We start from the raw sequence: 26,008 nt of genomic DNA, 5'->3' as shown, positions 1-26,008 counted from the left end.
ATCAATAAAAAATATATTAAAAAAAAAAAAGAAATGCATTCATCTCACTAAGGACTCTTTAACCCCTTTTCCTGTGGCCCTATGATAAAGCCACAAGCAGCTTAGAGCAGCAATTTATTTTCAATCTTTTTTATCTCATAGCACACATAAACTATTACTAAAATTCAGTGGCACACCAAAAAATATATTATTTTTGCCAATCTGACCAAAGAAGTAAGTGTAATTTTATTTCATTCACACCGGATAGCTATTGTGTTGACTGTCATTATTTTTTAATTTGACAACCTAATGAAAAAGAAGTATCTAAATAGTCAGGTATTGCATATTTTAAAAATTCTTGCAGCACGCCAGTTGAACAGGTTAATATCCTAGTTTAGAGGAATCTTTACTTATTCAGCCTTTCCTGATAAACTTCATGCTACATTCCACTACTCGTTCTGAATAGATAGGAGCAGAAGTTATAAGCACATAGTTGAGATAAAGTAGATTTGATGATTGGATTTGTTGTTATGACAGTCCCTTTAAAGACAAATTGGTTTAGCCTGGTCAGTGTGGCTGGTAGAACATGAGCCCACACATTGAAGGGTCTAGGGTTCAATTCCTGATCAAGGGCACGTACCTCAGTTGCAGGTTCGATGCCCGGCCCTGGTCGGGGTGATTGCGAGAGGCAACCAATCAATGTCTCTCTCTCTTACCCCCTCCCTACTTTCCACTCTTCCTTCCACTCTCTTAAAAAAAATCAGTAGAAAGCCCGGCCAGTATGGCGCAGTGGTTGAGCATCAATCTAAGAACCAGGAGATCATGGTTCCATTCCGGGTCAGGGCACATGCCCTGGTTCCAGTCTCGATCCCCAGTAAGGGGTCTGCAGGAGGCAGCCATCAATGATTCTCTCTCATCATTGATGTTTCTCTCTCTCCCCCTCTCCTTTCCTCTCTGAAATCAATAAATATATATATATATATATTTTTAAGTCAATGGAAGAACTATCCTTAGGTGAAGACTAACAACATCAAAAAGAAGACAAGGTGGTTTAGTTTAAGACAAGTCCCAGAAATTGTATATATTAAGGTCCCAAAAATGGTATGTATTAAATTGTGGACGGCCTGTGCATCAGGGCCCTACTTGATAACAAGTTACATTGATTCATGTATTCAAAATACCTATAAATTCAAAAAAACTTTTATTTTCCCAACCAAGTAAATTAAGTTCTTAAATTTATAAATGTGATACTGAGGCACAGAATGAGATAGCCCTTATCTTTTGAAAGAATAAAGCTTTCCAGTGAAACAGAAGTAAAGTTCAAAAGGATTTTTAAAGTATAACATACCTGCCAAAACCGGTTTGGCTCAGTGGATAGAGCGTCGGCCTGCGGACTGAAAGGTCCCAGGTTCGATTCCGGTCAAGGGCATGTACCTTGGTTGCGGGCACATCCCCAGTGGGGGGTGTGCAAGAGGCAGCTGATCGATGTTTCTCTCTCATCGATGTTTCTAACTCTCTATCCCTCTCTCTTCCTCTCTGTAAAAAATCAATAAAATATATTAAAAAAAAAAAAATAAAAAAAATAAAGTATAACATACCTTAATTGTTTTGCTAGCTTTTGGGCCCATTTTATTCAACAAATGAAATGAAATCTGTAGAGCATTAAATGGTTTCCTTAATTATTATTTTAAACAGAAGAGTCATTTATCAAATAAAAATTTTGTTCTGAAACCCAATTTTTAAAACATAAAATCTGCTGGCAGTGAAGAGACCTTTGAGAGATGAGTTGTCTTTTGGGTGGGAAGAGGTAACACAGTTTGAAATTCTCCAGTGTAGAATAGAAACTCAGGACTTGGAATTAAAAGATCTAAGTTGAGGCAGTTTGAACCCAAGTCTTGGTCTCTTACCTTCCTCCCTGAACAACGTGAGCTTCAGCGCCCACTCCCATCTTCTCCACCAACTACCAGACCCTGGGCTCTGTTCAGTCACCCAGCCAGCCATCAGTGTGGCCAGTGTCTGTGCAGGCACTGGGGGTTTGGGCTTGCAGATCTCCATGTCCCCCACTTGACCAGCAATGTGGGGCTGCTGGTGGTCTGGGAACCTAATAGGTATACGGAGTGTCCAGAGCAAGGAGACTATGCAATTCCTGAATGACTTGCCTGGAGAGGGTAAGGACCCTGCAGGCTGATCATCAGAGACTGGAGAAGAAAGGACCGGAGGGCTCAGATCTTTGCAAGTTCTGTGGACAATGCCCACATTGTTCTGCAGATTGATAATGCCTGTCTTGCTGCTGATGACTTCAGAGTCAAGTTTGAGATGGAGTTGGCCTTGCATCAGTTTGTGGAGAGTAACATCGGTGGGCTTTGAAAGATCACTGATGACACCAATATCACTCAGCTGCAGTTAGAGACAGGGATCGAGTCTCTCAAGGAGGAGCTGCTCTTAATGAAGAACCACGAGGAGGAAGTAAATGGTCTATAGAACCAGACTGCTAACTTTGGGTTGACTATGGAGTTGGATGCCTCCAAATCTCAGGACCTCAGCAAGATCATGGTAGATGGGCATCTGGGCCCAGTATGATGAGCTGGCTCGGAAAAACCAAGAGCTGGACAAGTACTGGTCCCAGCAGATGGAGGCGAGCACCAGAGTGGTCACCTTGCAGACCACTGAGGCAGGAACTGATGAGATGACATTCTCAGAGATGAGACGTATGGTCCAGGTCTTGGGACATCAACCTGGACTCGATGAGAAATCTGAGGGCCAGTTTGGAGACCATCGTGAGGGAGGTGGAGATGCATTAATGCCATGCGGATGGAACAGCTTGACAGGATACTGCTGCACCTGGAGTCAGAGCTGGCTCAGGCCCAGGGCAGAGGGCCAGCACCAGGACCAAGAGTACAAGGCCCTACTAAACATCAAGGTCAAGCTAGAGGCTGAGATTACCACCTGCTGGAAGAAGGGGAGGACTTCCATCTTGGTGATGCCCTGAACAACAGCAACGCCATGCAATTCAACCAAAAGACCACCACCCCAGGATTATGGATGGCAAAGTGGTGTCTGAGGTCAGTGACACCAGAGTTCTGAGATGTTAAGGCAGAAGTGGGGCACCCCTTAGGAGGCAGGAGACCAACAAAAAGTTCAGAGATCATTGATCATTAATAAATAAACAGACAAAGATCTAAGTTGAGTCCCTACCCTTCATTTGTAGCTGTGAAACCTTAGGTTACATCACTCATTCTCAGCTAGGAGGGATTTTGCCCCTCATGAGATATTTGGCAATGCCTGGAGAGAAATTTAGTTTTTACACTAAGGGAGGTGGGGCGTATACTTCTGTCATCTAGTTCGGTAGAGGCCAGAGACATTGAAAAATCCTACAATGCACAGGACAGTCCACAGCAAAGAATTACCCATCGAGAATGTCAGTAGTGCCAAGGCTGAGAAACCCTGAACTAGATATTTTAACTAGGTATCTTCATTTTATGAATGGGATTCGTACATTATTCAGAGAGGTGTTACTGAGAGTTAAAGTAAAAAAGATCACCAACCCTAGCCAGTTTGGCTCAGTGGATAGAGCATCAGCCCATGGACTGAAGGGTCCTGGGTTCAATTCTGGTCAAGGGCACACACCTCAGTTGCAGGCTTGATTCCCCGCCCTGGTCAGGCTCATGTGGGAGGCAATCAGTCGATGTGTCTCATATCGATGTTTTTCTCTGTCTCTCCCTCTCCCGCCCACTCTCTCTAAAATTCAATGGAAAAATGTTCCTCAGGTAAGGATAAGAAAGAAATCACCATATACCGTTAAGAGACAAAACGTAAAGCTTTTTAAGAAAGATACAGCTTTATTGAGATATAATTCACATACCACAAAATTCACCTTTTTTATTATGTACAATTCAGTGGTTTTTAGCTCAACTCTACCTTGCTAAGTTTTTTTGTTTTTTTTAATGAAGGATTATAGAGTTTTGGTAAAGAATGTCTTAAATGTATTAAAATGGTATGTTGTTTCCCAGATAGATATACAGGTAATAATTCTTCTATGTGGCTTTTTTCCTATCCTAGTTCAGTCAAAGAGTGCTGATCCTTTGAAATCAAAACATCAATTGGACTTGGAGCGTGCCCATTTCCTTGTTACACAAGCTTTTGACGAAGATGAAAAGGGGAATGTTGAAGATGCTATAGAATTGTATACAGAAGCCGTAGATCTCTGTCTAAAAACTGTATGTATAGCTACAAGTTAAATTTGGTGGAATTACGCTAAGAAATTTCTCCCTTTACTAGTGAGTTTTATTTAACACTTCCTTAAAGAAAAAAAAATGTGTCATGAATGTAACTAAATTACTCATTAAAAGATGGAGAGTAAAAAATGAATAGTGGATTTTAACATCTTGTTTAATGTTTTAACAGCATTAAGATTGAATCATTAAGGAATTTTTTTCTAAATTACAGGTAGTTTTTTAACCTCTCTACATATAACTAAATTATTACAGGAAGAATTCACCATCACAAATTTAGAATAAACGCCCCTCCCCCTTTTTTTTCAATTTCATACACTAAAAAATGAAGGTAGTGGTTTGGAAGTGCTTTATTAATTTGCAATGTAAAATCCATATGATGAGTTGCTTTTACTTCTCTCTGAGGAGCCCTGGGTGGGATGTGAGCTTTAAAGGGCATCTAGTGCATAAGAGCACTGTATTTGACAGGAAGGTGAGGTGAAGTGGCAGAGACTGGTCTCAGTATTATTCAGAGCACTGGCTTTTTGTCTAGGGTGTTTTGCTCAGGAGAACCATCTAGCCTGATCACTGTGGGTACCGGAGACTGTAGGTAAGTGCTGGTCTCTTGAGGTTCCTGCCTTCCATGGTACCAGGTCACACAGTTGTGTTCCAGTTACCACCTGTCCACATTAAGTGGCCTTAAAGCTTACCTCAGTGACAAGTTTTCAACACTATTTTAAACTTTAAGAATGAAAATAAAATGTCTTGGTTTATTCTCTCATAATTTCAAGAAGTGTAATGTGCATGGTTAATTTTTTTGCTTAGAAATATCATGGATCAAGAAAATTAAAAAATAATTATGCTTCAGAATGTCTATCTCTCTTTCTCTTAAGTCCTATGAAACTGCTGATAAAACTCTGCAAAATAAACTGAAACAGTTGGCTCGACAGGCACTAGATAGGTGAGTTTTGGTCACTTAAGTTCTTATCCATGGGTGGCAGTGTATTGTATCACTTAAATGTGACAGATTTATCTAAATGTGTTAGAGCTTATAAGAACAAATCTCCATCTTTTACCTGAGATGTAGAGGAAGTCTATTTTTTTCCTCTGATTGCTTTTATTTCCCTAGTTTCCTGCTTTAATTTTTAAAAATAACATTAATCAAGAAATGTTTTCTTTAGCTTTTTCTATGTATGAAACAAAAATGATCATGGTATTTGAAATAGAAGACTTCCCTTCTGTTGTGTAATATCAGACTTCCAAAGAAGAGAACTTCCAGAGAGCCTTCCAGAGCTAATAATAAAAATGAAGAAATTGAGAATGAGCCAGCTTACAGCCATACACATACCCTAAATTATATAATGCAGTAATTCCTTCAACTCTGCTCAAATGTCAACTTTTCAATAAGGCCTGCCCTAACCAATATAAAAATGAATCTCCTTCAATACTTTTATCCTGCATACTCTATTCTAATATTCTTTTCCATAACACTTAACACTTTCTGAGACATGAAATTTACCAGTTTGTCATGTTAATGTCTGTGTCCCTTCCAACAGTCATCACTTCAATGCAAGCTCTGTGAGTACAGAGAATTTTGTCTGTCTTTGTTTAATGCTCTAACTGAGCATATAGCAGAGTGTTGGACTTGTAGTAAGTGGTCAGTAGGCATTTGTTGAAAGAATAAATGGATTTGCACAATAGAATTCTACCTCTTGAAGAGTACTATAGACAAAGGAAAAGGGTGGAAATTGCTTTTATAGTTATATTTCATAAAATTACCTCCTTTTGAGGCTTTGACTAGCTAGCTGTACCACTCCAGTCCTTTTTTTTTAATCAAAGTATAATAGTCATCCCTCCATTTTATTACCATCATCTAGCCTTTAGTTTAGTTTTGGGTTTTTTTTTCAAATTCTTGAAGATATGGACACTTAACACATAGTTATCTTCTCCATTTTGACTTCTTTCACCAGTCTGAAGCATCGATGACTTTTATTACCTATGTGGCTAACCCATCCAGTATTCTCTGAGTGTACCCCTAAGTGCACTGGGGTGGGTCAGTCATGGGCTCCTTTGAGATCTGTTCAAAATTATGGATCGGATCCATTCTCTAAGAAAAATGTACATAAATTTTTTGGCATGAATTTCAGAGTTTTCACAAGACTCCTGAAACTATATATGGACCTCAGATTAAGAACTTCTGTTTTTTTTAGCTTGTTAGTTCTTTGACAAAGTCAGAATTTCCTTGAATATCAAGTGAGGCCTGTAATCCAATCCCTGCCAGTAGTTTCATCTCCCACTGCTTCTCATTTGCACTGTTTACAGGGGTTGCATCCATTCTTTTGAAATTACCTTAACTCACTATGCTGTTTCATACTCCCATACATTTGCATATGCTATTCTCTCTACTCCAAATACTTCCTCACTCCCCAGGTGGACTCTGCAGCTCAAATATCAATTCAGAAAAAAAACATTCTCTGATTCACCCTCTCTTCCCAGTTCATTAAGTTAATAGCTTCTGTCATGCATTTACTCAGTATTTCATGTTAGCGTCTGTCACTTTTGATGTAGTTTTCTTTCCCCACAAATACCTTAAGAGCAGGGATTGTGTTTTATACATTCTTGAATCCCCCCTTGCATAGTATCTGATATAAATGCTCACTTAATGTTAATAGAATATTGTTTGCAAAAATACCTTTGGGAGTAGCTTAATTAGTGAACAGTTGACTGGTTTGTAAGAATTTTATATACTAGGTTTACATTAGGAATGCTTGACTGGTTCTTGAAGTAAATTTTATTTTCTGGAAAGCTTAAATGTGAAAAAAGCTAAACAGTGTTTCTGTACCTCTGTTATAGAGCAGAAGCATTGAGTGAGCCTCTAACAAAGCCATTATGCAAAATCAAGTCAACCAATATTAAACCAAAGCCACCTCCAACAAGAGCACATTTTCCACTAGGAACTAATCCCTTTCTTGAAAGACCTCAGCAATTTATAAGTCCACAGGCATGCGATGCACAAGGACAGAGATATACGGCAGAAGAAATAGAAGTTCTCAGGTAAGTTAGGTTTTGATTCATTGTAATGAACAATTTTGTTAACATAATCAACATAGTTTTATTCTCATTAGGTTTGTTGGGTCATATTCACATCTTATAGTGTATAATGCTATTAATTATATATTACATTGTCATGTAGTCACAACTTTAAATACTTAAAATTTTTCTAAAATATTCTAGTATTAGCATTTCTACTAGGTATGTTTTCCTGAAAATCCTAGTATTCTTCAAAATTGAGCACTAGAGGTTAGGGAGCAAAATAGATCTGTGGCAGACCAATCAATCATCTGTGCAACTTTGTAACCAGATCCCTAATGGGAAAAATAAGTTGTTACCTTGAAATAGCAGTCTAGGCCAGGAGTCAGCAAAGGGAAACCTTGAGCTATGAATGGTTTTTGCATTTCTTTAAAGGGTTCTAAAAAAGAAAACAACAAAAAAACACAGAACAACATATGACAGACCTCATTGCAAAGCCAAAACTATATTCTATTTGGCCCTTTAAAGAAAATGTTTATCAACCCCTGGACTAGGAAGCCATCTTAGTGTGTGGAAGAGCCTCAAGGGTGTTAACCTTTTGTGTTAACCTTTTGCACTGGGGTGTCGAGTGTGACTCGACACGGTTAGCATTAGAATAAAGGAATCGAGAAAAAAGCAAGCGAGTGCAAAGGGTTAAAAATGCAAAACAACAGTGATGTGGAACTCCTTGGTTGCATTCTGAGCCCGCCCAGTTGGGATAAATCTCTGAGCCAGTGTGGCAGTTCTTCATTTGGGCTCTGGAAGAGATCTAACCTACTTAGAGTAGTGCAAATCATGTAGTTGCTCATTTTTAATTTCCTAAAATTGAGCCTAAAGGGCTCCTTACGTAGCAGCCACCTGAGGGTATTTTTCTTTCTTTTCTTGCTATGGATTTTAATTCTGATCCTACTAATCTGGCTCTCTTTGCCTGGCAAATTGCATGTGAAACAAAACAACACAGAGCAGAATGAACAAGGGTGATTTTGGAATTGAGAGACGGTAGATTAGTAACAGTCCGACACTTGGGCTACTCAGCATGCAAAAGTTCTTTTCTGTATACATTTGACGTTCCATACTAACAAATGCAGCTATCCTTCATACAAGTGAAAAGTTCTCATCCTCTCAGAAAAAGTATATACACAGTCATAGTATACATCGCTTACTGTATTAACTGTTCCTCAAATTCAGTCGAAGTCTCCCCGAATATTGGGGACTAAGTGGTGAAGTTACCCTGCAATTACTTCTAAATAAAATGAGGGAAAGAAACAGAAGAAGGAAATAGTAAATATACTAGTATACAAATAAATACACACAAAAAAAGAAAATATGCAAAGCTACTACAAAACACATTTCTTTAACTTTTCAAGAGGCCATAGCTGTTATCTATGACACTTATTCACTCCATATTCTCATACCCAGAAAATATGAAGAACATAGCTTCATAGTTATAAATGTCATGTTTTTTAAATCTCAAAAATAACTAAGCAATTGTTTTCTCCCTTTGGACTTAGGATAGAATTCACTTTGTCCCTGGTGTCACACTTTCAATACTTCTGGTTGGGCCTGTATTGAGACTGTTGGTTTGTTGTGAGACTGTTCTTTTGTTGTAACTCTACTGAATTGAATTAAATCAGTTATTTTCTGGTATTCAACAATTTTGTAAAAAATTTGTCCAAATAAAGATACTGCTTTTGTCCAACATGAGATTGTTGGTTTAATTTTATTATGGTACCATACCTTGTCATTTTAAAGAGTTTAAGTAAATTTGGTAATTTGAACATTTGCTTTAGATTTTTTTTTCTTGTATTTTTTAGGACAACATCAAAAATAAATGGTGTAGAATATGTTCCTTTCATGGCTATTGACCTGAGAGAACGTTTTGCCTATCCAATGCCTTTCTGGTAAGTAAGCACTATTGCAATTTTTACTTCCAATATTTTACTTTTTCAGTACTTGTTCCATATTCTGAAGTCTAATTAAATTTATAGTTTTGAATTTAAATTTGTAGTTGAAAAATTTGATTGGAAGAGAAGTGTGGTTATGGGGAGGAGATAAGGCAGCGCAGCAATACCTCTGTTACTCTTTTGTCTCCTTTTGCATAACATTATACTCAGTGCCAAGCACAGTTCCTGGCACAAAGTAAGTACTCAGAAAATATTTGTTCAATTGGTGTTTGATCACAACAAAAATGCAAGTCTAAAAGAACTGAATGGAAAAGTGGAATAGAATTACAATATTGTGGTTTACTAAGAAGATACAATTCAAAAAAGAGTTAATTATGGAAGTGTTAGCATAGCCTTCTAGGATAGTAGTAGCTTATGTCAATAGCCTTAAAAATAATTGTTTGGTTCAAGACTCCCAGCTTCTGGTCATCCTAAGGAAGTAATTTCGTTAAAGATGTTTATATAAGAGCATTCATCAAAGCATCTCATAGCAAAAAATTATTGAAACAAAATTTAACAATATGGGAATGACTAAATAATGGTACATTCATTTTATATTAAGTATATTAAGTATTAGGGTTCCCATAAAAAAAGTAAGTCCTTAAAAAATGTAGAAAAAATGCTTGCAATCTAGTAAAAAGATAGAAAACTATACAACATTCAATTTTTTCATATATTTATAGATATATAGAAAATGATATAAAGATTATACATCAAAATGTTTAGTTTTTATTTATAGGTAAAATTGTTTTGGGGATTCAATGAGTAATGTATGTAGAGTACTTTAGCATAATGCCTGGCATATGGTTATTATTCAGTAACTAGAGGCCCAGTGCATGATTGAATCATGCACGTGTAGGGTCCCCTACACGCTTTCGCTTTTCGCGGTGGAGCTGGGTGCCTGTCCACTGGTGCACCAGGCCTTTCAAAAGCCTCCGGCTTGGCGGAGGCTTCTGAAAGGCCTGGTGCCAGAGCAGACAGGCACCCAGCTCCCCCACTTTTGATGGTCCGCGGCCGCTGAGAGGGGCTACCCTGCTGTTGAGAGGCGCAGGGGCCAGGACTCCCGCCCCCTGCGCCTCTCAACGGCTGCTGAGGGGGGCTGCCGCGGACACCTGGCTACCCTGCCGTTGTGAAGCGCAGCTGGGTGTCTGCAGCGGGCCCCATCAGCGGCCGCGGATCTGGCTGTTGAGAGGCACAGGGGGCGGGACTCCTGCGCCTCTCAACAGCAGGGTAGCCCCCCTCAGTGGCAGCGGATCCGTGCCTCTCAATGGCCGGATAGGCCACCCCGAGTCCCGCCCCCCAGCCTCCCGCCGCCCAATCGTGGGCGTAGCGGAGTGAGGGTAATTTACATGTTACTCTATTATTAGATAGGATTAGATACTCTCATTGTTAGCCTTGCAGAAGAGAGTTTGTCAAGAGCCAAAAGATCTGTAGCTTCGTAGGTCATTTTGAATGAATCAGATTATATTGTTAGTGGCTTCATTTTATCAAAACTCAATTTCTTGAATATAACCATATCTTTAAAGTAAGCATAAATGCATTTAAGTTGCTCTTTCGTTTGCAGTTATCTGTGTTTTGTTGTTTTGTTTTAATAGGGGCGGATGATCAGATTGATTGGATTCATGGTTAAGTGTAAAGAGCCAGATTTAACCAGAGAATTATTTTAGGATGACCTAAATATTGCTAGGATCACTAGACAAAAAAAATTAGGAAATTTTAATTTTGGTTTTGAATCATTGTTTAAGATTAATTTTATTATTGTTTTTTAATTTTTATTATTCAGTGATAGATTGGGCAAGCTACCATTATCACCTAAACAAAAAGCTATGTTTTCCAAATGGGTACGCCCAGAAGACCTCAGCAACAATCCTACAATGATTTATACTGTGTCCAGTTTCAGCATAAAACAGGTATATATGTTGTATAATTTTAAATGAAAGCTAGCATTTTAAAGTAATTTGGATATAGATTTGACTTTTTTCTTAAGTTTTTATTACCTATTCAGATGCATGAGTATATTTGGAAAAATTATTCTGCACACTTTTAGACATAGTGAGATAATAAAAGTATGAATAACTGCTTTGAGCAGACACAGAGTTTTATATAGACCCTATTTATGGACACATGCTTTGCAGTTGAGAATATGAATTTCACCATTGATAAGAAAATAGAAAAGATAGAAATTGGGCTTATTTAAAACACTTCAATGTTGAAACAACAATATGGCTTTATTTAAGTTTTGCAATGAAATCATAGGTGTCTTCCACATTAGTATAAAATAATGATTATGAAATACTATGATTCAGGAATCTTTTATATATATACTAGAAGCCTGGTGCATGAAATTCATGCATAGGTAGGGTCCCTAGGCCTGGCTGGCAATCAGGGCCAATCAGGGCCTTCTGGCTGCCAGCTGGGGCCTTCCTTCGTTCCTCACTGCCCTCTGGTGGTCAGCGCACGTCATAGCGAACAGTCGAAACTCCCAAGGGGACAATTTGCATATTAGCCTTTTATTATATCATAGCGAACAGTCGAAACTCCCAAGGGGACAATTTGCATATTAGCCTTTTATCATCTTTATTGGTCATAAACCAACTTTTTAAATGCCTTTAATTTTTATGTCATTAAAAGTGTGATTCACTGGGTAAAATGGTAAAGGGGTTAAGAAAACACACACACACACACACACACACACACACACAACCACACAACCACAACAGACATAGACAACAGTATGGTGATTACCAGAGGGAAAGAGGAGTGGGGAAAGTTGGAGAGAGTAAAGGGGGTATAAATGGTGATGGAGGGAGACTTGGGTTGAGGTATTGAACATACAATATAGTATACAAGTAATGTATTACAGAATTGTACCCCCGAAATTTACATAATTTTATTAACTGGTGTCACCCCAATACAATTTTAAAATAAAGTAACATTGTAGAAGGAAAAACGGTGGGTATGCTTTTATTTATGCAAGGAATGTATCATCCATATTTAATTATTCTAAATTCATTGAAATAGTTTATTTGGCTTTTCAAGGATTTATTTGAACAAAATTTGAATTGGCAGTATGGCATTTCTATTTCCTACTCAAGCAGTAGTCAAGATATTTAGTATAAAAAGTCAGGTGCTAGGTGCAATGCTTAAATATTGTGGAAATGTTGATACATGAATGAATGAAATATACTGATAAATTCTTATTAACAGACAATAGTATCAGATTGTTCCTTTGTCGCATCACTGGCTATTAGTGCAGCTTACGAAAGACGATTTAATAAGAAGTTGATTACCAGGTAAAAATTTATATTTGTTTCTTTAGCCCTTTTCATGTAACTGTCTTAAATAGAAATTTAAAATGTAGACCTTTTTGGCTTAGAAAGTAAAGAGAGTGTATCACTCAGAATATTATGGCCCTTATGTGTTAAGCAGATGATTTGTGAATGTGAACAGATTTGCTAAAACAGTGTAAGAATATATGTGCATGTAGTTAATATATGAAGAATAAGTATGTATGTCTTGAAATAAATGAAATTGGTCAAAGTAAAATTAAGTCATGTTTATAATTTCACTCGCAATCCGGGTCCTTCAGCCCGGATTGCGAGAGGGCACAGGCCAGGCTGAGGGACCCCACTGGTGCACGATTGGGGCCAGGGAGGGAAGCGGGAGGTTGGCCAGCTGGGGAGGGTCCGTGGGAGGGCTCTAGGGCATGTCCTGCCCATCTCATCTTGCTCAGTCCCGATCAGCCAGACCCCAGCAGCAAGCTAACCTACCAGTTGGATCATCTGTCCCTTAGTGGTCAATGCACATCATAGTGAGTGGTTGACCAGTCGACTGTCTGCCCCCTGGTGGTCAGTGCACATCATAGCAAGCGGTTGAGCAGCCATAGCATATCATTCGCATACTAGAGGCCCGGTGCATGGATTCGTGCACCAGTGGGGTCCCTCAGCATGGCCTGTGGGGATCGGGCTAAAACCGGCAGTCCAATGCTGCCTGCCGCTCCTGCTCATCCTGGCCCCACTGAGCCTGCCGTGGGCTCATGCCCAGTAAGTCCCGATTGAGAGAGGCTCGCGCAGCCCAGAGGCACTCACCAGCCCTGAGCCCTGCCTCTGGTGCCCATCTGTCAGCTAAGCAGCACTCCCACTGTGGGAGCACGCTGACCACCAGGGGGCAACTCCTGTGTTGAGCATCTGCCCCCTGGTGGTCAGTGCGCGTCATAGCGACCGATCAGCTGGTCGTTTGGTCTTCGGTCACTTAGGCTTTTATATATATAGATTACACTTTGATTGGTTCAATGGATGATTGGACACTTAGCATGTTAGGCTTTTATTTTATAGGATTGTACTGTATGATAGCCACTAGCCACATGTGGATATTGAATACTTAAAATGGCTAGTCTGAATTGAGATGGGCTGTGAATGTACAGTAAAATGCATCAGATTTTGAAAATTTAGCACACAAAAATATATGAAATAGGCAAAATATTTCAAATTTTGATATTTTAAAATATTTTGGAGATGTTGGGTTAAGTGAAATATATTAAAATTACTCATCAACATTTAATATAAAATATATGTAATACGAAATAACATTTCTTTTGACTGGAACTGCTTTAGAATGTTCAGAAATGTTACTGAAATTGTGTGGGAGGTTTTTTTGTTTTGTTTTTTAATTTTTTTTTTAATTACTTTATTGATTAAGGTATCACATATTTGTCATCAACCCTCTCCCCCCGTTCCCTTCCCAATCCCCCCCACACGCAAGCCCCCCTCCCCCTGTTGTCCGTGATCATTGGTTAGGATCATATGCAAGCACATAAGTCCTTTGGTTGATCTATCTCCCCTGTCCCCACCCTCCCCTACTTTCCCTCTGAGGTCTGACAGTCTGATGGATGCTGTTCTTGTTCTTCAGTCTATGTTGTTCAACTTTTCCCCTAGATGAGTGAGCTCATGTGATACTAGGAATACACTTATAGGAACTGAAAATGAGACAAGCAATAATGGTTATGCTGAGAGGCAAATGAATCAGTCTGTAGTGAGTTTCTTTCTGGGCCAACAGTTCTTTTGAGTCCCGGTTTCTATGTCCAACAGTTGTTAATGTGTTCATAACAGCAATGATATTTCAGTTCTGGATGGTGGACGTGTGGGAGGTTTTTATTTTTTAAAGTTTTATTAGCTTAAAATTAGTTATTATAAAAATTAAGCTTCATAATTTTTTCAGTACAACTTTTCCTGAGTGGTTTTTGTGTGTTAAATCCTGAAAGTATAAAGGTAAATTAGACACAGACCTTAGTTTCAAGCTATTTGCCATCTTGGATAAACATCATACATGTAAATAATGTGTGAAAGAAAATTGATACTGATTGTTTTTACAAGTATCTTACTGGATAATTTTGTGTAACTTTTATCAGTGTTATAATTTTATCTCTGTCAGAGTTGTAGTTTGTTGCCTTAGTTGTGGTTAATTGAAATGCTCTTCTTTACTTTTGGGGTCAATAGTAGATTATTTTATTTGGCTTAAAATATGTCCACTTAATAGAAAATTTATTTGAGTATATAATTTAACACTGAGCATTTTCATGAATATTGTGAAATTTATGCCCTGCTGTTTGATCTCATAATGTACTTTATTCATTTATTTACATTTAAAAAAGCACTTTGATTAGGATGAAATTTTTTTCTAGGCCTACTATAGAAAAATATTCTCATGTTTATTTTTATCAAATTGCCAAGACAATAGCACATGTCTATAATATTCTGCATAGTAGTTACATTGAATATTAATATTGGTATTTCAATATTTATTTTCTTTACAAAAGCATAATTTACCCTCAGAATAAGGATGGTGAGCCAGAGTACAATCCATGTGGAAAGTATATGGTGAAACTTCACCTCAATGGTGTCCCAAGAAAGGTGAATAATGTCTCTGTCCACCCCAGTCTCTTCCCTTCCCTTCCCCTCCCTTCCCTCCCCTCCCCACTCCCCCTCCCTCCCTCCTTCTCCCTTCCCTGCCTCAGGATCATTAAGAAATGTTACTTGTATAAACATTTTAAAAATATGTAAGCATTTTAACATTTCATTGATTTTGAATCTGTGATATGCATACTGCTATCAGTAACAAATGTTAATAATTTAAAAAAAATAGAAATCGTGACAAGAATAAAGTATTTTTGTAATGGTTTGGGAAAAATTTATAGGAAATTCCAAAAAATAATTATTTTAGGTACAGTGTACATTTCTAGAATCCCTAATAATTTTGATGGTAGATTCATAGTATTTAGCATCTAATTAGCTAAAGGTTATTATTAACGGAGATTAGTGTGAACTTGAATTAAAACATTATATAACATTTTTAAATTGATGAGATTCTAGAAATAGGAAATTGTCATTACCTTAATAATAGGTATACCATGCTTTTTACTATATCAGTATGAAAGATGCTTTTTTTTTTTTTTTTTAAGTATTTTATACCAACTAAGGAAAGTACTGTTTTCTTTCCCCAGGTGATAATTGATGACCAATTACCTGTTGATCATAAGGGAGAATTGCTCTGTTCTTATTCTAACAACAAAAGTGAATTATGGGTTTCTCTCATTGAAAAAGCATATATGAAAGTCATGGGAGGCTATGATTTCCCAGGATCCAATTCAGTAAGTAAGACGATGATCCAAATACAGACTTACATTATCTAATATGACTATTTTAAATTTGAATGATTATAAATGCTATTTTGTTTAAAGGACGTGAAAACAGATAACCTCTGAATCATATTGATCAGTCACTTTATTATGGGATTATCTGTTTTCTTTTATAAGGTTAACACATTGTACACTAAGTCCTCACTTAATGTCTTCCATAGGTTCCGCAACTTTAAGCAAAATTACATATAACAATACCAATTTTACTAGACAGTAGGTCCTCGGGTTACGTTGGAGATCCATTTCTACGGCGTTGTTTTGCTGTAAGTCGGAACCCACCTACATAAGCACCTACGTCACTCACATGGAGCACATTACACAGCAGTAATGAAACAGTAAAAAAAATTTTAAAGAAAGATAACAGCCCTGACTGGTTTGGCTCGGTGGATAGAGCGTCGGCCTGTGGACCGAAGGGTCCCGGGTTCGATTCCGGTCAAGGGCATGTATCTTGGTTGCGGGCACATCCCCAGTGGGGGGTGTGCAGGAGGCAACTGGTCGATGTTTCTCTCTCATCGATGTTTCTAACTCTCTATCCCTCTCCCTTCCTCTCTGTAAAAAATCAAAAAAAATATTAAAAAAAGAAAGATAACAATTCCTGACCTTACTTGTGGTAAATAAATAATAAAAAACATAAAGCACATATGTACATATGTCAAAATGACGGAACTTTTTTTTTATAAATAAATGGGATATGGCGATGTAACCGATGTAACCACGAAACGACGTACTTTGAGTCCAACGTAACCCTAGGACTGCCTGTAGTCTAATTTATATAAACGAGAATTAAGTTCCTACAGCATCTCATCAACAGTATAATAAAATATTATTCAAGGGACTGCTGAATAGATTCAGTATTCAAGAAAGCCTAAAATGTAGGTGTCTACTATTATGTTGGAATCTAGAAGCAATTAAATACAGTGTACATTTCCAAAAAGCCTCTTCAGATCAAAGGAGTGTGTCATATTGTCATGGTTCTGTATATTTTTGTGATGTGTAAACTCAGATTCAAGGACTTTTTGTTTGTTAATTTTTCCCAACCTTAATCTGTAAAATCGAGGTATGTACCAATGTCCTTTAGTTGTATGAAGTAAATTACTGGGCTTACACCAGAAGTTAGATGAGCATGATTTTCAACTATAACACTAACCCTATAGGCTTAGAAAATGTATTCAATCCTTCTTAGCCTCTTTCCCACTAGAATAAACGCCCAACTCTCAGAGTTATATAGATTAAATGATAAAATATGTACATATCACTCATCATGGTATCTGGATAATTTTGTTTCCTTAGTACCCACCCTCCTCCATTCTTCTGGTGCTTATAATGCTAGTCAAAGAATGCATAGGTCATAGGTAAATGCAATAGGATATTAAAATTTTTTCCCCACCTACATGCTCAATTGCCCTATCCTTCAAATATTCTTAGTTTATCTAATTCATTGCCCGTTAACCTACCCAATGCAACTTAGAGAATGAGAATATATGTAAAACATTAAAAAAGTAACTATGCTGTTGTAAAAACTCACTAAATGGTAATTGACTTATCATCATTATTATTAAAGCAGTTTTTTTCTGTTATGTGTTTTGTGTTTTCATATTTATTCAGGGAAAGCAGTAAAGATTTTGGGAAAAAGATTGTAAGCTTGTGCTTAAATCCAGTTAGGAATATGAGTTACAAGAAGTTTATTACTGATAGAAAAAAACTTACTAACTTCTGGTTTATTCCTGTCAAAATCATTATATCAAATTAGTGAGATTTAACAACTACCCTGGGGATGTATTTAGAGCTTGAAAAAAAGGTTGACGGTCCTAAAAAGTGTTTAATGTTGCAGAATATTGATCTTCATGCACTGACTGGGTGGATACCAGAAAGGATTGCTATGCATTCAGATAGCCAGACTTTCAGTAAGGATAATTCTTTCCGAATGCTTTATCAAAGGTAAACATTTTCCTCTCTCTCTTTTTTTTTTTCATAGTAAAAGAGGTTGTTTTGAAACTTTATACCTTATTTAGAATAGATATTACAGAGACTGCTATTTTCCATTATTAGGGAAATTGTGTTTTTAAATTACTTAATTTATGTACTGGCTACAACAAGCCCTCAATTATCCTCACTGATGGATAGACAGTTAACCCAGGTTATAGATAATCTAAAACATTTGAATTTGGAATATCTAATATGGGAAAATTTTTTACTTTCTTAGTACTTACCAATTTGAGGGAAGGTGGGAAAAGAGAAGTCTGAGAACATAAAGAGGAAGATAACTTAAGCCTTAAATGATATATAGGGGAGGCTGTTGTTCTTTAGTTCATTTCATAGAATCTAGGGCAGCGCATAGATACAGCCCCTTTACTTCAAAAAGCATTGGTAACATATAGGGACTGGAAAATTACCTATAAATAATACACATTCATTAGTGAAACTAAAACTCAGTGATTTGATAATGAATATTACTTTAGAGGAAGTGCATTTGGCATTTCATGTCTTCATTTTTATTTGTAAATCATTTGAAAAGTTAGCATTTGTTTCTTTCCTTCATTGATAGCTTTCTACCTGAGAATTACATTGTCTAAAACTGGGTGGGGTGGGAGATGTGATAATTTATCTCATAGGCTGTGAAATGGAAATGTAATTCTTGTTAAAGTCCTTCAGGGGGTGTTGGGATTAGCTTATTTTTTAAAAGATTTTAAATTTGTGGAAATTTTCATGTGAACCATTAGACAAAAGGAAAGGTGGTGTGATCTGAGATTAAAATGTTTTTCCTTTAATCTGTCTATTGGGGTGATTCCAGGTTTCACAAAGGGGATGTCCTCATCACTGCATCAACTGGAATGATGACTGAAGCTGAAGGAGAAAAGTGGGGTCTGGTTCCCACACATGCATACGCTGTTTTGGATATTAGAGAGTTCAAGGTTTTACCTTAAATATTTTTCTGCTTTTCTTGTTTGTTAATAAGACATTACAAGGATCCCAAATAATATATTGGACTTTAGAATACTGACAAATCGAGGTTTAGGCAAAGTTTTAAAAGCATTTTCACCTGTTACATTAAACAACGTGATCTGTCATTGGGAATTATAAAATAAAAAGATGGGAAATGTAATGACAGTGACAGCATAAATATTGACAATAGAAATGCTATATGCCTCTTTCTCTTTTCCATGCAAGTAGAAGAGTTGAGGTGAATGCACGCCCCCAAGGTTTTGGGCAGCACATTGGTGTTGGGGTCAATCACAGTGTTAGACTCTAGAGCAGCGGTCGCCAACCGGTGGTACGTGAAGTCCGAAAGGTTGGCAACCACTGGTTTAAGGAAACCTTTGGAGCAGAGGTCGCCAACTGGTGGTCCGTGAGGTCACCATCTGGCGACCGCTGTTCTAGAGTCATAGTAGACATTCGGTTAAATACTTGAGAATGGATACCAAAAATAAGATACCTATGATTAAGAAACATGCCAGTAGGTTTGCAAGTGTTTCTTTCTCTTCTTGGAAGTCTTTGTATGCTGTCAGACCTTCAGACCCTTTCTCTGTGCTCAGGTGTTGGAATGGTTGACTTCATTACTTTTCAGATTATTGATTATTTTTAACTGAAAAATTGATCTGTCCTATAGATTAGAAAATACAAAGATATTTAAGGAAGGATTTTTTTTTTTCCCTAATGACATGGTACCTAAGCTGTCTAGTCACTGGGAGGTTTAACTGTGTCTTTCAATTTCCCCTGCTTAAATTTATAGAAAGAATTAGTGATCAATCAGCAATGTGTATAATAAGGCTGATTTTCTTAGTGGCATATGGAATTACATTAATTATGAAGACTGCAACATTAAAAAATTTATAGTGTCAGGGCTTTCTAAATCAGCTAGTCTTTGTAGAATTGTCTTCCTTTAAACGTAACATAAAAATTGACTACTTGAAGAAAAAAATATAAGAGTTTATGTGAATTGAATAAACTGAGAGGTTTGTTTATGGCAAATTACATTCAAACACAAGCAAAATATTGGGAATAAAAGTCGCTGTTTATATATATATTATTGTTAGAACATTTTTTGAGGTAGGTATAATAGGTGACCAATATTGAGGTAGTGGCACAAGATTTAAATTTTAGATAATGAAACAGGCAATATGAAAGTAAGCTTGAGTTTGAGAAAAATTTCTGAGATATAATAAGATATAATCTTTGAATAATAAGACTATTTGTTCTGAATGATCAAAGGAAACTAGACAAATAACATGTTTATGAGAATAATAGGTACCTCTGGTCTGACTTGAAAATAAAGCATATCAAAATTCCTGATTGCCAGTAAAAAGAATTTCAAATAACAGGCTTTTAAGTTAAAAATCACACAGTATCAATTCTACATGGCAGTTACTCTGTAAAGATTGAGACTCTTTAGAACATGTGTAGATGGAGTAAGCTGTGGCCTGGTGACAGGTTTCTTCACTCTTCACTGCTTCAGTCTTCACAGACAATCAGTAGAGGAAGAAGCTAAAAAGGATCTGAAAGGAAAGGTAGTTCAAAGGGATCAGAGAGGGCCTTCCAGGAAATGGAAACAACATGAACAAAGCCTTTAGAGGTGAAATTGAATAAGAATTACTTATGGGATTCTGAGAGGAAAGACTAGACTAGACAGAGATGTTGGGTGTGAAAATAGTGGGGCCAGTGTAGAGTAGGCTCTGAAAGAACAGGAAATACTTGGTGCTCTAAGGCAGCACTGCCCAATAGCACTGCCTGCAATGAAAATGTTCTCTGTGCTGTGCCATTCATTAGCTACTAGCTACATGTGGTCCTTGAATACTTAAAATGTGGCTAGTGTGACTAAGGAACTGATTTTTAAATTCTATTTAATTTCATTTTAAGTAGTCACTACCATATGAACTGCATAGCTCTAGGGATAGGTAGCCATTTGCAGTTCTTGATCAGATGTGTGACATGTGCAAGTGTTAAAGAATATTAATTTCAAATTTATTTGAAGAAAATTGGTATGTATTCAAAATGCATCCTCCTGTAGAGAATGATACAACTTATGAAAATATGGTAAAAACTGTTTTGTAACTTTATGTTATCTCCTGGTTTTGTTTTGTTTTCTTTTTAATAGGGGCTGCGATTTATCCAGTTGAAAAATCCTTGGAGTCATTTACGTTGGAAAGGGCGATATAGTGAAAATGATGTAAAAAACTGGACCCCGGAGTTGCAAAAATATTTAAACTTTGATCCTAGAACAGCTCAAAAAATAGACAATGGTAAATACATCTTTTTGTAATTTTAATAGTATTTGATCTTTAAATAAATAACATACTTTAATAATGTGAAATGTGTTTAACTGACAAGTCATTTATCATTAAGATATTTTTAGATTAATAAAGATATCTAATTTTTAGGAATATTTTGGATCTCGTGGGATGATCTCTGCCAATATTATGATGTGATTTATTTGAGTTGGAATCCAGGTCTTTTTAAAGAATCAACATGTATTCACAGGTAACTTCTTTGCATATTTCAGAATATGCTTTAAGTAGTCTTTACTTTTTTTATTTAAAATAAAATTAATTTAGGAAGACTAGTATTCTCTCTTGTCATTCCCACATATGACTATCATCTAATAGTTATTTTCTTTATATGCTCTTAGTCATGCCAAAAACTGTAAAAACTAAACCTGGTAACTTAATTATATCTGAAACACATCACTTCATTATTTCCTTCTTTGTTGACTTGATCTTTTAGTACTTGGGATGCTAAGCAAGGACCTGTGAAAGATGCCTATAGCCTGGCCAACAATCCCCAGTACAAATTGGAGGTGCAGTGTCCACAAGGGGGCGCTGCAGTTTGGGTTTTGCTTAGTAGACACATAACAGACAAGGTACTGATACCCTTCTTGTGATATTCCATATAGAAACTCCTTTAAAAATAATTAGACCATTGTGAACAAAATATGTAATTTAATCATCAGCCTGTTTTATTTATATGGGTGGCTTGAAAATGGTATTTTCTTATATAAACGAATATTTTCCTCTAAGGAAATTTATCATTTGTAATCACACTCTTAGAAGTTTTATTCAAAAATCATCTCTGAAGAGCCCTAGCTGGTTTGGCTCAGTGGATAGAGCGTCAGCCTGCGGACTGAAAGGTCCCAGGTTTGATTCCGGTCAAGGGCACATGCCCGGGTTGCGACTCGATCCCCGGGGTGTGCAGGAGGCAGCTCATCAGTGGTTCTCTCTCATCATTGATGTTTCTCTCTCTCTCTCTCCCTTCCTCTCTGAAATCAATAAAAATGTATCTTTTAAAAAATCATCTCTGAAGAAAAACATGAGGGAGTTTATGCTTTTAGTGAAGATTTTCATGTTGATTATATATGCTTTAGGCCTTTAAAATATTAAATTAAAATATGGTATAGGGGGAGTTGGAAATTTTGAATCATTAGGCCTGATTCTGTAAAGGGTAACCATATTTTAATAGCTTTAGAGTCTTTTTTTAATATATTTTTTCATACAATATGGTCAGTCTATTGGAATGACAATTTAATCCAGAAAAATAATTATTTTAATCGCACAAAATAGCTGAAATAAATGCTTTTAAAATTAGAGGGGTTTTTTTTCCACTTAAGAGCATTTGAGCCCATTTCTTTAATCATATTGGATTCTTTGTGCTTTTAGGATGATTTTGCAAATAATCGAGAATTTATCACAATGGTTGTATACAAGACTGATGGGAAAAAAGTGTATTATCCAGGTATGTTTAGTTATCCAGGCAAACATTCAAACAAACATTAAATTTTTATTTATATGATTAAGTAGAAAATTATATTTTATGGAGGTAATGTACAAAAAAAATTATGCTGATAGACTAATAGAAACCACTCAAATAGATGGATAGTTATTTATGCTACATGTATTTTGTTTTTATTTGTTTTTAATAGAGTCCTCAGAAATTTGGGAGTTCACATTGCTGTGAGAGTTTTATTTCTAAAACTTAATATCTTTTTTGTCTGATAAAAAATTCTGTGGTTTTCCATGGACTCTTGGATAAAATCCGAGCTCTTTATCCTGGTGTATAATTCTGGCCTTAACCTTCCTGTCACCCTTTATCTCATGCATCCTTCTTTTCACAGTACCCTCATTGAGGTATGGCTACTCCTGAACACATCATGCCCTTGTTGCACAGTCATATAGATGGCATTTGAAGATAGCACTGTATAAAATCATCTATGGAGAGGGTTGTAGATACAGGGAGGAACATCCAGGACCTGACCCTTGAATTCTGTCATCCTAAGAGTAAGCAGAGGCAAAGTTACCACAAAAGATTTTGAACAGAATACCTGATAAAATAGTAATGTTTCATATAATAGAAGGGAAGAAAGTATTTCATGAGGGAAAGAGTGGCCACTACATCAATTATTATTTGAGAGGTCAAGCAAGATTAGAGAAGAGACATTGGAATTAGCATCATGGCACTCGTTGATCTTGACAGGAACAGACTTGGAGGAGAAGTAGTGTGATTTGAGAAAAGACTGTGAAGTAAGGGGCAGTTGTTGACAGTTCTTTCAAGAAGGCTGCACAAAGAAATGGGCAGTGTTGGGAAGATGGGATCAGAAGTTGAGTTTTGTTTTGCTTAATCATAGAAAATCATGGCATTCTGCCCCATCACACTGTGTGTATCATGGATTGATATTAGCAGTCAGTATCCCTAGATATTCTTGAATGGGCATGGGAATATAGTACTCCAATGATAAATGTCTGGTTAAACCAGACAAATTTTCCATTTTCACATGTTGGCCAGCATACAGCCCAAAAAGCACAAGTGTTGTGAATATGTTCCTAGCATTAAAATGTTACACTGCTTTTGAGTTTCAAATATATGTTACCCTTTTTACTTGGATCTTTTTTAACAATGCTCCCTCTCTTTCACATATAGTGATTTTTGCCTTTGCAAGGTACTTCCTAGTTTGTAATTTTATATTTATCATAGCACTCAGATAAATAGAACAGGCCTTCTTGTTCCCCTTTTGACAGGAGTAAACTGAGCTATAGAAAGGTTTAAAACCTTGTTCAAGATCAGAGATAATGCCCATTCTTTTCCTCTTCACACTAGATTACACACCTCTAAGCATTAGAAACCTATTACCTGTTTGAGAGTCTAACATGTTTTTCAGCCCTAGCCGGTTTGGCTCAGTGGATAGAGCATTGGCCTGCGGATTGAAGGGTCCCAGGTTCAATTCCGGTCAAAGGCACATACCTCAGTTGCAGGGGTTGTAGGCTACTGGCCCTGGTTAGGATGTTTGCGGGAGGCAACCAATCAATGTGTCTCTCTCACATCGGTGTTTCTCTTTCTGTCTCTCCCTCTCCCTTCTAATCTAAAAAATCAATGAAAAAATGTCCTCAGGTGAGGATTTAAAATAAAATGTTTATCTAATAGATCACATTATAAATAGTGTTCCCAAGTAAGCCAAGTGATACAGCACTGATCTAAAATGGCCTATGGTAGTGCACATGTATGAGATGATTTTATGTCAGCTTTGATTAATGAGATTAATAAAAGTATGTATCAGGCAACATTGTAATAGCAAAATATTGGAAATAATCTGAATATTCAGATTGTCTGGATAAATAGATGTGGGTATAGATAAAATGTGTTATATTCATACAATAGAATATTATATAGGCAGTTTTAAAAGGAATAAACCCTATCTAGAACAGCATGGATTTCAAAAACATGTTGAGTGAAAACCAAAGATATAAAACAAGACATAGAATCCTTTTTTAAATATATGCTCACAGATAACAATTACCCATTCATTCCTTTTTAGAGGGGAGGGGAGTGTTAAAACTTTGAAAAGGTGTCCATCAACTCCATCAGAGTGGAATGGAGTAAGACTAAGGGTGGTGGTTTAAACGGACTTTGTTTTATAAGGAAGCTAATATAGAAACAAAATTTTTAATTCTGAGTAGTGGGGAATAGATACATTTTTTATTACTTCTTTGTATCTTTTTAAAATTTTTCTCAAAAGAAAATAAGCAAATCCGAACTTTAAAATCTTCTACTGGAGAAAGAAAGCAGCATAGGGCAAATAGCAGGGATTATCCTATTATATCATTGAATGTATTCTACACAATTGCTTTTGCTTTATTAGAAACTGTTTAATTTTAAAGTTTCAAATTTATTATTCTATAAAGTTTTTAATTGAAATTGTAATTCTTTAGTAATATTATATTTAAAGATAGAATCAATTAAAGGGATGTCCATTCATTTAAGTATTTTTCCTACCATCAACCATAAAACTTAAATTTAAGTCTCCTTACTGTAAACCCACTGGTTTATTGCAGCTGACCCGCCCCCATACATTGATGGGATTCGAATTAACAGCCCTCATTATTTGACTAAGATAAAGCTGACCACACCTGGGACCCATACCTTTACATTAGTGGTTTCTCAGTATGAAAAACAGAATACAATCCATTACACAGTCCGGGTAAGTAACCAACATCCAGTGACAAAACAATAATATAAAGTATATTATGTGCTCTGCTTTGTAAGTGGGATTATCTACAGAAAAAGTTTATGAAAATTATTACCTATGTATTTTTACGTGTATGTGTTTATATGTGTATCAATTCAATATTAAGTTATTACAATGTTTCCTGTATAAAATAATGCTTTTGAAAAGTAATCTTTTAATTTTGCATAACATTTTTAATGAGGTTTTTTTGGGGGGGTTTTTTTTTCAGAGTAGTAGTTTAGTCCTGAGGTAATGTGGTACACTGGACTAATAAATTTACAGAGCAAGCAATAGAAACTCCTTTAGCCTACATAATAACTTTGTTGACTTGAAAAAGATGCTGAATTTAGTGAAAGGGAATCGATTGCCTATAAACATTGCTCTTACAAGTTGGGAAGGTCATTGTAATTTTGTTCTGCATAGATTGTATGCCATAGAGATCAGTAAAGAAATTCACTTTGAATAGATTTTTTGTGATGAAAGGGACATTGGGGAGCTGCCTTCACTCCTTCACTCTTCAGATGCAGAAGACAAGGCCTACAGAAATTGTGATTTGGCCTGAGTCACACACAGTGCCAGAGAAAGGGAATACCAGATCCCCTAGCTTCATTAAACCAGTCTTGAT

General features: G+C 36.6%; 1 protein-coding gene and 1 pseudogene across 9 annotated transcripts in view; both read left to right on the top strand.

Annotated features, from left to right (window-relative positions):
• Window positions 1-26,008, top strand: part of CAPN7 (calpain 7) — a 41,973-nt gene that overhangs the window by 4,061 nt on the left and 11,904 nt on the right. For 7 of the 9 annotated variants that reach the window (XR_003613381.2, XR_008554455.1, XR_008554454.1 and 4 more), the window contains exons 3-17: window positions 4,039-4,196; window positions 5,084-5,151; window positions 7,044-7,244; window positions 9,074-9,160; window positions 10,986-11,112; window positions 12,410-12,495; window positions 15,018-15,111; window positions 15,702-15,848; window positions 17,728-17,834; window positions 18,688-18,808; window positions 20,989-21,133; window positions 21,272-21,371; window positions 21,615-21,750; window positions 22,544-22,619; window positions 25,211-25,356. Coding sequence is in view for 3 of the 9 variants with exons in the window: in XM_008153273.3 (XP_008151495.2) it covers window positions 4,039-4,196; window positions 5,084-5,151; window positions 7,044-7,244; window positions 9,074-9,160; window positions 10,986-11,112; window positions 12,410-12,495; window positions 15,018-15,111; window positions 15,702-15,848; window positions 17,728-17,834; window positions 18,688-18,808; window positions 20,989-21,133; window positions 21,272-21,371; window positions 21,615-21,750; window positions 22,544-22,619; window positions 25,211-25,356 (1,799 nt within the window). In the remaining 6 variants the exon portion in view is untranslated. The remainder of the gene's footprint in view (window positions 1-4,038; window positions 4,197-5,083; window positions 5,152-7,043; window positions 7,245-9,073; window positions 9,161-10,985; window positions 11,113-12,409; window positions 12,496-15,017; window positions 15,112-15,701; window positions 15,849-17,727; window positions 17,835-18,687; window positions 18,809-20,988; window positions 21,134-21,271; window positions 21,372-21,614; window positions 21,751-22,543; window positions 22,620-25,210; window positions 25,357-26,008) is intronic. The other 2 variants (XM_054708022.1, XM_028129422.2) reach the window with 2 other exon arrangements.
• On the top strand, window positions 975-3,071 carry LOC129147149 (keratin, type I cytoskeletal 18-like; annotated as a pseudogene).

Source organism: Eptesicus fuscus, chromosome 18 (assembly GCF_027574615.1).
Source record: "Eptesicus fuscus isolate TK198812 chromosome 18, DD_ASM_mEF_20220401, whole genome shotgun sequence".
Lineage (NCBI taxonomy): Eukaryota > Metazoa > Chordata > Mammalia > Chiroptera > Vespertilionidae > Eptesicus > Eptesicus fuscus.
This window is presented reverse-complemented; position numbering and strand designations above follow the sequence as displayed.